The sequence below is a fragment of the Colias croceus genome, chromosome 17 (assembly GCF_905220415.1).
Source record: "Colias croceus chromosome 17, ilColCroc2.1".
Classification (NCBI taxonomy): Eukaryota; Metazoa; Arthropoda; class Insecta; order Lepidoptera; family Pieridae; genus Colias; species Colias croceus.
Window position 1 is genome coordinate 8,446,302 of NC_059553.1, and position 15,607 is coordinate 8,461,908.

The 15,607-nt window shown below is 38.0% G+C and overlaps 2 protein-coding genes across 2 annotated transcripts in view; both read right to left on the reverse strand.

Annotated features, from left to right (window-relative positions):
• Positions 1–91: 91 nt before the first annotated feature.
• Positions 92–3,235, reverse strand: LOC123699391 (DNA N6-methyl methyltransferase). The gene is made up of 5 exons (XM_045646335.1): positions 2,949–3,235; positions 2,345–2,580; positions 1,788–1,916; positions 583–920; positions 92–257 (listed from the first exon to the last, which is right to left on the reverse strand). The coding sequence occupies exons 1-5, from the start codon at positions 3,153–3,155 to the stop codon at positions 121–123; spliced, it is 1,047 nt and encodes a 348-aa protein (XP_045502291.1). The 5' UTR covers positions 3,156–3,235; the 3' UTR covers positions 92–120.
• Positions 3,236–4,364: 1,129 nt separating this feature from the next.
• Positions 4,365–15,607, reverse strand: part of LOC123699406 (zinc finger SWIM domain-containing protein 5-like) — a 56,017-nt gene continuing 44,774 nt past the window's right edge. The window contains exons 15-23 of the mRNA XM_045646354.1: positions 15,105–15,328; positions 14,609–14,733; positions 12,710–12,888; positions 12,163–12,278; positions 11,509–11,659; positions 10,896–11,117; positions 9,586–9,708; positions 8,846–9,032; positions 4,365–6,275 (exon numbers count right to left, since the gene is read on the reverse strand). Of these exons, the coding sequence (XP_045502310.1) occupies positions 6,145–6,275; positions 8,846–9,032; positions 9,586–9,708; positions 10,896–11,117; positions 11,509–11,659; positions 12,163–12,278; positions 12,710–12,888; positions 14,609–14,733; positions 15,105–15,328 (1,458 nt within the window). The 3' untranslated portion in view covers positions 4,365–6,144. The remainder of the gene's footprint in view (positions 6,276–8,845; positions 9,033–9,585; positions 9,709–10,895; positions 11,118–11,508; positions 11,660–12,162; positions 12,279–12,709; positions 12,889–14,608; positions 14,734–15,104; positions 15,329–15,607) is intronic.

The window sequence follows — 15,607 nt, forward strand, 5'->3', positions numbered from 1 at the left end:
GAATTCACTTTTAATCATTTTCGCACAATCTCTCAAGAAAAATTGTGAAGGAACATTATATTTTAAGAGGTAGTAAATAAATGAAACACCATTTAAAAATTACAAAATATTTATTTTGAATCAGGTTACATCATACAATGATAAATGTTGCCATTTCAGAGGTTCATATCCAACACTGGTAGTATTTGGTAGTAAGTATCTTGCAAATAATTCCAAAACTTTTGGCTCTGTAGTTGGTATGTGTGGAGAAAGGAGATCTGTAAAATATAAAATATTAGTAAGAAAACAATAATTTATTAAGATCATATTTTGATGTTAACATTTTTAAATATCTTTCTAAATTATACTAATTATATAGAATACAAGATTTAAAAAAAAAAAAAAGGAAAAGGGTGCTTCACGCATCTCAATTCGATTTCGAGTAGGTATGTGTGTTTATATTTACATATCAATATAAAATATTAAACTTTTATAGATTTAAAAGTTATTGAGAATGTATGATTGTTATTAGGTAGAATAAAAGTTTATACTTAAAGAGTATGTACTTTTAACTATAGTTTTCACACTGAAAAAGTTACTCACCTAACAAAGGAGGCTTATGAGAATGCAAAGCACTTGGAACGCTCGATATCAACAAATCCTCAGGCACATTAACATTACCAACTTTGCCAATAATAATTCTCTCATATGGCTGTTTCTTAGACCCACTGCCAAACGCACAAATTGGTTCTAAATCTATAGACACCTTCATCCAATACCATGTAGTTATATATTCGACTCCCCATTTTGGGAAAATAGTGTCTCTTATGGCCTTAATGTTGCTTGGTGCGTTGGTACACCATACTGCGATTAGGGAAGTTTCTGATAATAGTTGTGAGATTGGTATGGACGCTATGTCTTCATTGTACATCATGGAATATCTGTAAATTTTTGTCTCATTAATAAGAAGTTTGTGAAATAAATTGAAGTGAGAATAGGACAGGCAATCTATTTGAATGTCTTTAGCTACAAAAATATTACAGTAATATTGATTCCTGTGAATGATTCTCTTTCAAGACGCTTATAGGTACTTTTTAATAATTAATTAGAAAGACTTAAATTCATCTATATATTACGTAATAACAATTTATATAGTTAGAACAAAAAAAACATTTTGATTCCATCAAATAGGTGATTTTCAAACTCACTATTATTATTAACTAGCTTTCCGCCTACGGCCTCGCCCGCGTTTTCAAAGAAAAACCATACTATTATATAATATTATAAATGCGAAAGTAACTCTGTCTGTCTGTCTGTTACTCAATCACGTCTAAACTACTGAGCTAATTTTCATGAAATTTGGTACGGAGATATTTTGATACCCGAGAAAGGACATAGACTACTTTTTATCCCGGTAAAATGACGCAATCTCGGAAAACCCATGGGATCGGGAACTATGCGGGTTTTTCTTTGAAAACGCAGGCGAAGCCGCGGGTGGGAAGCTATTAATTATTATAATTTGTTTAGAAATTAACATTAACATTACTAACTAGCTTACCGCCCGCGACTTTGCCTGCTTTGCTTATAACCTAATAAATTATATACTAAAACCTTCCTCTTGAATTACTCTATCTATTAAAAAAAACCGCATCAAAATCCGTAGCGTAGTTTAAAGATAGCATACAAAGGGACATAGGGAAAAAGGGACAGAGAAAGCGACTTTGTTTTATACTATGTGGTGATGATAACAAAAAAAATTAATAATAAAACTATGGCGCAATATGGGTGCAAACGTAGAAAACAATTACCCCATTTTATCATTTGCTGTCTTCAATCTCCTTATATACTTGTTCCACCAGGGTGGGTCTGCGATTACAATATCATATTTGTTACCACTCAACTTCTTACACTGTTCCTTTACACAACCACAGAGAAATCTGAAAGTTGACAAGTAAATATTTATCTCAAATTGTTAGTCAAGAAAGATATTTAATTAGAAAAGTAAAGAAAAAAGACAATAATATGTCAAGTAAAGAAGGAAGACATGTCTACTATACAAGCTACTAGCTTACCGCCCGCGACTTCGCTTGCTTTGTCTTAAACCTAATAAATTATATACTAAAACCTTCCTCTTGAATCACTCTATCTATTAAAAAAACCGCATCAAAATCCGTTGCGTAGTTTTAAAGATTTAAGTGTACAAAGGGACATAGGGACAGAGAAAGCGACTTTGTTTTATACTATGTAGTGAAGGAGAAATTAATGTGTTAAGTGCTTAAAATTGAATCTTAATTATTAAGGATATATTTAAAGTGCCCTTCATTTTTAGTAAATATAATAGGTATGAATTATGAAAGCTTCATACCTACATTTCTCTGGTATAAGATAGTCATTATCTTTAATTTTACGTATCAATGGTTTGTCTGAATTATTTCCACCCGACATCCCCTGATAATCAATAGCTGTTGATTGAAATAATTGCTGTGAAAGATCTCTTACAGCTGCGGTTTCCAATAAATCATATTTACTTTTTAACTTCATCTTTATGTCTGCTGGTAATATGTTGACTAGGTTACTGTACATTGTTCTTATTTTTATGGCCTAAAATTATAAAAAATTGTGTTTGATATTACATTACTATTAAAACAATTATGAAAACACATGTATGTTCAGCCCCCCTAGCCAAGTGGCTTTCTGTTATCGTAGCGTTCAATAGAATAGACTACGAATGTATGAGATTGACGTAAGCTGTAGTTAATGTATGAGATTGACGTAAGCTGTAGTTTTAACTACAGCTTACGTCAATCTCATACATTCGTAGTCTATTCTATTGAACGCTAGGTACGCTAACAGAAAGCCACTTGGCTAGGCTGTCAGTTCTTCAATTTAATTTTAAAGACAAAGTTTATAAAAGGGTTAATCAGAACTATTAAAAATAAAGAATATTTCAATATTTTTTTCTTAATTACCTCTTCAATAAGAGCATCATTGTGTTTTCTTTTTCTTGAATCTGATTCTTTTTTGTCACATTTTATAGAAAAAAGCTTCGGAGATATGCTAAATGATGTATCACCGCTATTATTTAAATTTTCACTATCCACATTTTTATATATGTTTGAAATGAAATCTCTATGATCAATAAACCGTAAGTTATCCTTATGAAATAAAATACTCATAATAATAGATACAATGCCTAATTTATCTACTGTTGATTAATTTATCATGATTTATTTTAAACTACAATAATTACTTTCTGTTATCCTTTGTTTATTGTTATGACATAAGTGACAACCGAGTGATAAACGCCATGAAGTTGACACTGACATTTAAATTGGACATGATGGGAGGAATTTTGAAAATTCTGCGATAAAATAATAATAATGTTATATTCACTATTTTTCTGTTTCTAGTTTTTGAGTTTCAACTATAAAATTTACTTACAAATGCTTACCCATTTACAAATACTTTCCTTAGCCTCAGAATTTTTGAAATCAACTTTTTCAATGTCAACATGATGAGAACTCCCTAGCTTGTGTTCAGGTGACAGAAAAACCTTTGTTTTTGAATAATATCCTTGTATGTCCTTTAGCTCTTTGCTCATAAAAAGTTGTAGATTTTAAGTTATGAACTTATTATAATGCAGATAGTTATTTTTTAAAAAAATATTAAAAAGTTTAATTGAGATTGTTTACCTGCAAGTAATTGTTTGTTTTGCGTCCATTTTCTATCAGAGATAAAAGTAATTCTGTACCAATTGGAGAAGACAGCCAATTGCGAGTCTGTTCGATGCAACTAAAGTGAATAAATTTTTAAAAGTTAAATGACTAACTGTATTCGGTATGTGAATGGTAATTTATATATGTTACCTGTTGCAGCATTTTCCAGTGTAAATGGATAATAATTTTTCAAGTGGTGTTTGTATAAATTAAACACAACTATGACGAATTTGATGTTACCTAAATGTTTCAGTCACAGTTTCAGTTGGTTTCAGTTTTTGATATGACTTCAACAGTCAAGTCAACTGTCAACATGACAATAAACGTCATTTTCATTCGTTTATCACATTTATAATATTTTTTTACTAAAATGTTACCGGGGATGGAAGCAATTTAGCTTGCTTAGGTACTTAAAGTTTTATAGTGATTTTTATGAATATCTAGAATTTGACTTTGAATGATGATCTTGTTATCAGTTTGCATAAGTTTTCTTCTGTCTTGTTGTTGAGAATCATGTGTCTCTCATCCCTAAAAAAAATGTAGCAGTGTAGTGAATAAAGACACTTTAAAAGTAGGTAAGGCTCAGGTTATTGGGCCTATATTGTCCATGGCTATGGCTTTCCAGTATTAGTTAAAATCATGATTTGAGGAGTATCAATAAAACAAAGCTTTTATTTTAAATTAATCATATATTGAAATTATTATCACCTTTTTCAAATCAACATTGAACGGTGTAGTGTCTACGTTTCACGTAAACACAATATTAATGTGTAAACATCGTGTGTACAAAATTAAAAAAGAACAGAACTTATATAAAAATGGCAATACCGGTCTGTGTTTATGATAAGAGTGGACTCGCCTGAAGGCACTTAAGGTTTTGTTTGCTTTTTTTTCTTTACTGGCAAGTCACAAGCTTTACTGACGACATAAAAAAGTATTATTACCGTCACATAAATACAGGTTGTACATTAAAAATAATTTGTATGACTTTCTAACACGTTGTAAAAAAATTAAAACACAGACCGGCGAAGGCTACAAATTATTGCTTTTTTGTTTATTATCGAAAAGAATTTTACAGCTAGCAATCGTACGCTGATTAAGAAATTCAGATAATATACCTAATATTCTTGCAAATCCTTTAAAATCAGTCTGATCTAGTTATCAATATAAGTTTTATGGAACTCTACAATCTCAACATTTCCAAATACCACTTTGCTATTATTGACATTTAACTATACCTCTGGCAGTAATAAAATAAAGTTTTATAAACAAATAACAATCTTGCATGTTTATTTACCTATAATGTTTAAATAATTTTGACACAGAACAGGGTTGGCGAAAAACAAATAACATAAATTGGTATTGGCAAGTTAGGAAAATAAAATCTATTATTTTGCACAACCCTTACACACCACAAAAAGTACAAAAGTCCCTCATTCTTATATACTATTCATAATCATTTTACTAATGTCTGCACGCTATCCGAACGTCACGCCTAGCTTTAAACATTAATGTTTCTATTTATATAAATGCACTTCTTGTTACAAATGTATAACTATAACTCTTAACACGGATATCGAATAAAAAAAAACCTTGAAAAACAAAAAACGATACTGAAATTGATTTTGGAACAAAATAACGAAAACAAAAATTGAACAAAAGAAAAAAAACATCCATTCAAAATGAAGTTAAAGCAGCAAATACAATTTCAACATTGAATGTGGCAACACATACGAATACTCAAAAATACTGAAAGAATAGTGGCATCGCTTATCTCAATATTTTGGAAGTAACTTATATATATCTCTTTGGTGCTGTGTCATTTTCCCACTGTGTTATTGGACGCTATATTTCGGCGCGTATGTTACAAGCCCCGTTACAACAAAACAGTTTAAATTTCCGAACGTTTCGCGCCATTTCTAACCTAGCGCTCGTGCTAATTCCTTATTTAAAATATATCTAACATTTCCAACGAGCTATTCCTAACCTTAATTATATTTACAAACTCTTAATCTATTTACAAAATGGAATCATTGAGATCATACAACGTTATCTACTTAAGTGATATCTACGAGGTATATAATCTAAACGTTAAATAAAATAATACTTCGAAATAGACTGGTTTGGTACAAATGAGTGCGTCTCGCGAACTAGCATGAGGTAATGATGTAGGCAGAATCATTGACGGCACTTGTATGCAGATTCGAGATTGTTACAATGGCAACACTATATGCCATATGTCATTGTGCTAAATTGTACTAACATTGAAAGCTTTATATACAATTATTGCCGTTTTTTTTCAATTTTTTTTTTAATACGTACTCAATTCTTGTACCGCCAAAGTCCATACCGTTTTACGAAATTACGAACGCCTCAAGCGTCTCTGTATATACACGCTATTGCACATATACCACAATGCTTATAAAAATAACGATGCTATGGCCTAATTTCAACCGAATCTTTCTTTAACGAGGAACATTAGTTTTTTCTTGCCTTTGTATTTGAGTTTGATTTCTTGTAAGAGTGCCGCGAACTGGTGTGGACCATCGTGGGCCAGCGCGAATGTGTCGCGGGCTTTACCTGTAAGGAACATTTGTAAACTTATTATCTTGTATTCAAACTTCAGAGCAACAGTAGTCTGCAGAAAACAAGTCTGAATTTTTACATTATATTTTGGGCTAACTATACATATTTATTTTGCATTACAAATTACTTAACATAACTAAGAGTTGTCAGTTAAAAAAAAGTTTCAACTTCTAGAAGAGATTTTATTTCGAGAGAAAGAATAGATTACTATTATTATATCCTTATTATAATATTTCCTTTCATTATTTTCATAAGAAATTAAATGTAAAAAATAATATACTCGAAGAAATGACTTCCCATAAAAACTTAGTACACTTTCAAGTGTACTAATTTTTCAAATCCAACACATTTAATATTTGTTTTTATAAAAATTGTTTAAATTTAGAACATTAATAATTTACTATTACAAGTTATTTACATCAAAAATTTACAAATATACATATAACAAAAACTACCCTTTAAACTATTCTGATATTCGCATCAACAACAATGCTAGACGGTGGTTCAATGCCCAATGTAAAGCTGCATTGGCTAAAAAGCAAGCAGCTTTCCAAGCCTGGGTCGATGCACGAATCCGTAAAGCTCACGATATTCGGGAAAAAAAGAAAGCCTTTAACAAAGCCTCGAAAACCTGCAAAAAAATGCAAAAGAAGGCTCGTTTTGCTCATGTGCGGCATATTGGAAGTAAGCTTGTTTCTTACCCCGCAGGTAGTAAAGCCTTCTGGTCCTTGGCCAAAGCTGTCGAGACTAACTTCTGTCGTCCCACTCTACCTCCGTTGATGAGACCCGATGGTTCTTTGGCTCATAATGCAAGGGATAAGGCAGATGTTTTTGCCTCATTATTTGCCAACAACTCTCGTCTAAATCCACCTAGTATTGTTCCACCCACACTTCAACATTGTGGCGTTCATATGCCTGACATCCGCATCGCGAACAAGGAAGTTTTAAGAACATTGCGTCATCTCGATGAGAATAAAGCCAGTGGACCTGACGGAATACCCGCTATCGTTTTAAAAACTTGTGCTCCCGAATTATCTCCTGTTCTTACTCGTCTGTTTCGCCTCTCGTTGTCGACTGGAGTTGTACCTAAAAACTGGAAGCTTGCCAATGTGCAGCCTGTTCCAAAGAAAGGCAGTCGGTCAGACCCCACCAACTACCGACCGATTTCAATAACCTCCATACTCTGCAAGACTATGGAGCGTATATTGAATAATCGGCTCCTCACGCACCTCGAAACCAACGATCTGCTGAATGATCATCAGTATGGTTTCCGCCATAATAGATCTACTGGCGATCTTTTAGTGCACGTGACGCATCTTTTAGGAGAAGCTGTTGAGAAATACGGGGAGGCACTTGCGGTCTCCTTGGACATTTCTAAAGCGTTCGATAGAGTCTGGCACGATAGCCTTCTAGGCAAGCTCCCCTCTTACGGCATCCCAAGCAACCTTACTACATGGATTGCTGACTTTCTGCGGGACCGGTCGATTCGTGTTGTTGTAGATGGTTGCTCGTCAGAGCCAATGTCCATCAATGCCGGCGTTCCGCAGGGGTCCGTTCTCTCGGCAACACTGTTTCTTCTTCACATAAATGACATGATTGCTCCGAATATATTCAGTTATGCAGATGACAGCACTATTGTCGAGAGTTATAAATCCAGCGCCCGCACATCAAAGGCCGAAACTGAATTACTACGGGTGGGAATGTTGGAGCGTTTGAACCGAACTCTTCGGGCTGTCTCCGATTGGGGCGATGCCAATCTAGTCGGTTTTAATGCTTCAAAAACCCAGGCGTGCTTATTTTCTACCAAACGGAGCACCTTCTCAAATACTCCGACTTTCCGCGGTGTATCTCTACCAATAACCGACTGCCTGGAGTTGCTTGGTGTTACATTAACGTCCTCACTCAACTTCGGGCAGTTTATCGAATCCAAAGCCCATATAGCTGCTAAAAAGCTCGGAATCCTTAACAAGGTTAGACAATATTTCACACCAAGGCAGCTTCTTAATCTCTACCAAGCTCAAGTCCGATCCTGTGTTGAATATTGTAGTCACTTGTGGGCAGGCGCAGCTAGATGCCACCTTGGAGCTTTGGATTCGATCGAAAGACGTGCCAAACGTATAATAAACAACCCTTCATTAGTCGAGTCTCGTCTCTTGAGCCTTGAGCATCGTCGTGAGGTGGCATGTCTTTCGGTGTTTTATAGGTTACACTTCGGTGAGTGTGCGTACGGGTTGCACAACCTTATCCCTTCATCTCCATTCCTCAACCGCACTTCGAGACGTGGCGAGGGATTCCATCCTTTTGTTGTAGATATCCCTCCTATTAGAACACGTCGCTTCGAGTCATCTTTCTTAATGAAAACGGCTAAGGAATGGAACTCTCTCCCTAGCTCCATATTTCCCGCACAATACAATCTGGACCTTTTCAAAGCGAGGGTGAACAGGCTTCTTCTAGGCAGACGTGCATCCAAGTAGACCACATCGCCGCTTCCCATCAGGTGGGATCGTGGTCAAACGTCTGCCTATTCATTATAAAAAAAAAAAAAAAAAAAAAAAAAAACTCACCAAGAAAATCAACAAAGACCGCATAGTGCCGTGGCGAGATATGCGCCAGTCGTGCGTGTGTCGTGGACGCGTACGCACGCAGCGCGGCCTCCAGCAGCGGGCGGAGCGGGGTGGGGGGGCGCGGGGGTGGCGGACGGGAACGGGAACACCCCGCGGCCGCTACACAGCAGCGACGGAGGACGTCCGACTGTATAGATAAATGAAATAAAATAAAATAAATACTGTTTTGAAGGTAGTTTAAAAATAAACGTAATAAGCTGGGTTTAAAAATAAACGTAATAAGTGTTCGGATTGAATTTGTAATAAGTTTTGTAATAAGTGGAAAATAGCACTATTGAATGAGTAGTAAAATAAATACACATTGAAAATATAATATTTGTAAAATATTTGTACATAAAGCAGGATTCGAAGCGTAAGGTTAATATGGATGTGACCTGGTAATGACAGCAAGGAAAACGATGATCCTGCCTCATTTACTTTAATTTATTAGGAAAAAAGATTATAGGTGCCTAGCATTTATTTAAAAGACCATGAATTAATAAAGTGCGAAATATAATATTTTCCCAAGCAAAAATCATAAAACGACTAGCACCTCTCTCTTTCGAATAATAATTTATTTATGTTTATCAGCCATTTGGTTTTCATAACACAAGCGATAGCTTAGGATCGTGCCGTGTGTGGAAATTGTCCTGAAATATATATTTATCTTTCATCACTTTCCAATTACAAGCAATACTCACAAGCACAGGCGCGCACTGCACGTTCTTCACTAACAGCGGCAACATCGCCTGCAGCTCCGCGCGGCCCAGCGAGTGCGCTAGCGCTACCGCCCAGTGGATGTCTGCTATTGCTGGGTGACTGTCCTGTAAGGTTAGGTTGGTTAAAATGTGATAAAAATGTTTTGATTGTTATAGGGTTAAGGATCTGTGTTACTGTTGGCATGATTGTTATAGGTAAAGTGTAAATTAAATTAAAATTATTTTAAGAAACACGTCTTTTGCAAATGAAGGTTCTGATGAATGTGCTATTTTTATTACACCTACATTGAGTATTTCAACGAACCGAGTGATTTTTTTTGAATTTTGCATGGATTTGCTTAAATTTATAATTATAATAAACTGTATAAGCGTTACTGTATAAGGCTGGTTGCAGAGCTTGATCGACCATCAGTGCGTACGTCAGTCGCGCTTGTCATATGTATGGAAATTCATAAAACCGTTCATAGCTAGACCGACCATACGCACGCGTATTGTCATGCGCATTAGGGTCATAGTCATACAATTGTTGATGCGTATCGTCAGGACCGACGGTACGCACTGACGGTCGTTTTTAAACGGTGGTGCAGAGTGGCAAGGCGGAGTGCAGCTTAGCGGAGCAGGCGGGAGGCGACACGCCTGCAACCGCTCTAGTCCGATCTGCTAACTGCTGCAACTCAGCAACAGCTGGGGGACCCACCTGGTTGTAGTGCAGGTGCAGGTTGCGCATGGCCAGCGTGGCCAAGCGCATGGCGCGCGCGGGCTGGCCGCGCTGCTCCATGTAGCGGGCCACAGCAAACAGCTGGCTGGGGGACCCACCTGGTTGTAGTGCAGGTGCAGGTTGCGCATGGCCAGCGTGGCCAAGCGCATGGCGCGCGCGGGCTGGCCGCGCTGCTCCATGTAGCGGGCCACAGCAAACAGCTGGCTGGGGGACCCACCTGGTTGTAGTGCAGGTGCAGGTTGCGCATGGCCAGCGTGGCCAAGCGCATGGCGCGCGCGGGCTGGCCGCGCTGCTCCATGTAGCGGGCCACAGCAAACAGCTGGCTGGGGGACCCACCTGGTTGTAGTGCAGGTGCAGGTTGCGCATGGCCAGCGTGGCCAAGCGCATGGCGCGCGCGGGCTGGCCGCGCTGCTCCATGTAGCGGGCCACAGCAAACAGCTGGCTGGGGGACCCACCTGGTTGTAGTGCAGGTGCAGGTTGCGCATGGCCAGCGTGGCCAAGCGCATGGCGCGCGCGGGCTGGCCGCGCTGCTCCATGTAGCGGGCCACAGCAAACAGCTGGCTGGGGGACCCACCTGGTTGTAGTGCAGGTGCAGGTTGCGCATGGCCAGCGTGGCCAAGCGCATGGCGCGCGCGGGCTGGCCGCGCTGCTCCATGTAGCGGGCCACAGCAAACAGCTGGCTGGAGGCGAGTGCCCCACGTGCAGCAGCCCCGCCCACAGCCGCACACGCTGCTTCGAACGCGCCCGCTGAGCCCTCGCACACGGATAGTGCACTGAGCGCACAGCCTGGCGGGTCCTGTGAAGACAAAAATGGTTGAAAATGATAAAAAATCATAAACATGACACAGTAAAGAATATAATAATAAACAACGGATGTTACTAGTGTAAAGAATGATAGCTATACAAAACGATTTTAGTAAAGCGTTTGATTTATTATACCATAAAATTTTGTTAAGAAAGACGTTTAAAATGGGTATTATATCGATGATGCGCGTCGTATTTACAAAATTGTAATCAACTTCTTAAAATTTTTTAAAATATTTCTGTTAAAATTTACGATTACTGTGGGAGTCCCACAAGGATCTCATCTGGGGCCACTGTTATTAATTTTTTTCGTAAATGATTTAAGAATCGTCACATTGATGAATACTTAAATTAATCTTGACATGAACACATAAATGACATACCTTAGCTGCACACTGCAAAGCAAGCGTTCTCGCACACGCACTAAGTTTCTCTTGTTGCTCGAAGCTAAGCCCGAGTCGTAAAGCTGTTGCGTGCGACATTGCTGCTGCCGCTACAGGACCGGTCGCTTCTGTTGGCGTGAATAGCTCATACCTGGAAGAAATAGAATCGGAGTTAAAATGTGTGTGAGTATTTATAGTTATAAGACGTAAAATTTGTATGAGTGGAAATGTGAGAAGATTTGTAAAAAAGAGTATGAGTCTATATTTTATGTTTCATTGAGCAGTTTTTATGTTGATTTTTGTGAAACAGTGTTCACTTAGATAGTAATAATTATTGAGACAGTTTTTATAAAAAACGAAAAAAAAAAAACGAAATTTCGTGATATTGGATTTAGACACTATGAAATTAAAAAAAAACATAATAAAAAAAATGTTGTGTGGTTTTGTGAAACCACGGTAAAAGTGAAACTTTTTTCACACTATAGACATTTAACTAAAAATTATCGTATTTGTACGATAATTATCGTACGTATCGTGCGTCACGCGACATGCGCTACACAGACCAAAAAGTTTGAGACGATGTAATAAAAGTTTCACTTTAATAATATAGTACAATAAAAATTAAATACACAAAATTCAGTTATGTCAGCTTACCAATTCTGCATGATGGATAACAGCGCGTCCAACCCAAGTTCTGTAGCGCACGTGACAAGCCACCGGACCATTTCCCGCCTTCTCCAGTTCACGGCTGATAATGTCATCCGTAACACCTGTAAAGGAACAATTTTTAGTATTGAAAAGATACAATTATGAACAAGGATTTGTTTGCTTAGGCTGATATTATTCTCAGACCATCGGTGTTGACAAACGAAATGTATAAACTTCCATGAAACTATTTCATATAACGCATAGCGCGTTTGCGTCACGTATTCGTCTGACAACCGCGCGTGCGCTTCTATCTTGAAGCGTTTTAGCTGTCGTGTCGAACGTGTACAATTGTCAAATGAGTAACTACCTCACTCTGAATCGCGCAAGCCAAATGTTTTCGCTACAGAGCATATATGTATACAACTTTCCAACATCATTTATTGTTGCCTTAACGGCCAGCCAGTCGATTAGACTGGAAATTCACCTCCTCCACAAATGTACTCTTCAGTGATCTCAATATACTGTTCAAGTTGTAATACATAATGTTCATCACCTGCAGGCCCAGCTCAAACGCCGCAGCTAGCAGGTCCCGATGGTGGTGCGGGGCGTCAGGCGGCGCCGCGTGGCGCAGCGCGTCTTGTGCGAGCCGGAACAGCTGCGCCGCCGAGCGCACGTGCCGCTGCGCTGCGGCCAGCGCTGCGCGGAGCCGGCTGGGCGTGCCGCGGGCTGCACCTGGTGGAAACATTAATAAATAAACAATTTTAAGTAGGTTACATGAGATCTTAACAATCGGCGAGGATTGTTAAGAATTGATTAATGAACTGTTTTAGGTTAGGGGCCATCCATTAATCACGTGATGTTTTTTTTGGTATTTTTTGCCCCCCCCTCCCCCTTGGTGATACGTGGTGAGGTTTAAGACTACCCCTCCCCCCTCCCCCCTATATCACGTGTATTTTTTCGTACCTGCAAAAAATCAATTTTTTATTTATAAAAAAATACTGGTACATAAGTATCATCTGATTTTATTATAGTAAATTAAAGACTACTATAATAAACGTTCAGAGGTAGACAGAAAGATTGCAGTTTGTTTTTGAATGACATAAAAATGATGAAAGATATGCGAAAAAGTTGTACCTACGCGTTTGACTAAAAATAAATACATAGGCACGTAACGCCACTTTTCGGTTGAGTATCCCGCGCTTGTCGAAAAATAAATACACGTGATATATTACTTTACCCCCCCTCCCCCTTGTGATATTTCGTGATGTTTTGATGGACCCCTCCCCCCCCTTTCGAGCCTCACGTGATTAATGGACAGCCCCTTAGGTTAGGTTACGTGATAATGACAGTTTACAAGCTGTTTAAGATGATATTTTGGATATTGTTCCCGCTTCTGATCTGTAAGATGGGTTTTAATACATTTATCAGTTCGGTGTACCTCGAATGGCGCGCAAACACATAGAAAATGAACATGCTTGTATGTTAATGTTTCCAAAGTTAATTATTTTGATCCGGACAATAAACTCAAACATTTATTTATTCAATTAGACTTCTTATAAAAGTACTTTTAAATCGTCATAACATTTTTTACATTTACCAACACTCATACAATCCACAAATCCAATGACGATGCGGTTGGCGCAATGGTAAAGTAACTGCCTACTGAACCGACGGTCCCGGGTTCGATCCCCGGTCAGGGCAAATATTTGTGTGATGAACTCAATTATTTGTTCTTGGGTCTGGGTGTTATTATCTATATATGTATTTATTAATATTATATTTATCGTCGCCTAGTACCCACAACACAAGCCTTAATTGAGCTTACTGTGGGACTAGGTCGATTTGTGTAATAATGTCCTATAATATTTATGTATTTATGTAATTAACAACCGTCTAACTCATTTCAAAATTAAAAACTTAGATAAAAGAAGAAACGCATTGGACTTAATGTATTTATTTAAAATTTTAAATGGTCATATTAACTGTTCGGCGTTGCTATCTAAATTCAAAATTAAAGTTCCTTTTAAATATCCCCGAAATCCCATTAACCTTCTATCTCCCCCCTTACGTAGGACTGTCCTTGGTTCCAATTCTCCAATTCCTAGACTTTGTAGAATTTACAATGAATTTGCTCAAGATCTAGATATGTTCTCCCTTATGTTAAATAAATTTAAGTACCTTGTGCATCACTTAGTTTAAGATCTTTATATGTATTTTTTGTTCTTTGTTTTGTTTCCTGTGTAAAACCTTTTAAAATTTAAATGTATGCATGCGGTGTTTACCTACCTTAAATTGTACACTTAGTTTTAAGATTAATTTTATATATACTTGTTTATTTTGTGTAACAATTACTGGTAAACCTAATAAATAAATAAATAAATAAATAAATACACAAGATTCTAATGAACAAGGCGTTCTCTCACAAAATGAGTACTAATAGAGTTGAACTCACCAAGCAGCGCGCTCGCGAGCGCGGCCTGCTGCTGCTCGGCGTGCTGCAGCGTGTGCCAGGCGCCCGCCCCGCCCGCGCCCGCACCGCCCCCGTCCAGCGCGTACGCTTCTTCCACCATCGGCAGTCTAGAAATAAAGATAAGGTTGAGTTTTGTATCCAAGAAATAGTGGGATCTTCTAAATTTAGAATGAATATGAAATCCTTTTAACTCAAAAGGACTACTTGAATTTTACATAAATAACACGTCTTACAAAGGTATGATTAGATGAAATATCAGAAAGACCAGAAATGAAGAAGTTAAGGTTAAATTATGGTTTAGGAAAAAACTGAGTCAAAATTCATTTTTTGCAATAGGAAAGCAAATGAGCAGTGTGTCTGCTCGTTTGCTTTCCTATTGCAATAGAAAGATACGAATGTATTCCCTCAAAGCAGTTAATCTAATTTGGTATATTTTATTTATTTAGTAAAACTAATTGTTAAAGTTAAATCGCCTCACCTCATAGCTCTCAACCCGACCCGATACGCAAGATCCGGGTCACTTGGCAGTAGCGCCAGAAACAGGAACCTTGCGAATGTATGCGCAGGCGCAGACCTCGGGTGCACTTTGGTACCGAGACAGGAGGAAGGGCCCCCCGCAAGGAGAGCCCTAGCCACCCGCCCGCACACCCCCGCGGCGGCTTCGCCCTCTACACGTTGGAGCTGGCTGATTAGCCGCTCTTCCTGGAATGACATTTTTCGGGTTATTAAAGGTAAAAACAACTTAGCAAGAAGGACAAAAATAAGAAATAATTGAATTAATATATTTTAGAGAGAAGACTGAAGATTATTTCCGGAAGATTTATTTGAATTTACAAAAAAAATTGGTTGTTTGTAAAATAGGTTTACGATCGAGATGTTCACGTGATAACATAATGCAGTGGCAGCGCTCGAGATGAGACGGGAGATCAGTCCGTCTCTCTCTCGTTATATCTGCGATCGCGCTCGTAAGCTTTTGGTGTG

What these genes read in the sequence shown, in the direction of transcription:
- LOC123699391 (XM_045646335.1), bottom strand. Translation starts at nt 3,155, where the DNA reads ATGAGTATTTTATTTCATAAGGATAACTTACGGTTTATTGATCATAGA. An exon ending in ACAGCAAATGATAAAATGGG is followed by an intron (nt 921 to 1,787) that starts GTAATTGTTTTC and finishes AAAAATTTACAG; the next exon opens with ATATTCCATGATGTACAATG. An exon ending in TCATAAGCCTCCTTTGTTAG is followed by an intron (nt 258 to 582) that starts GTGAGTAACTTT and finishes TATATTTTACAG; the next exon opens with ATCTCCTTTCTCCACACATA.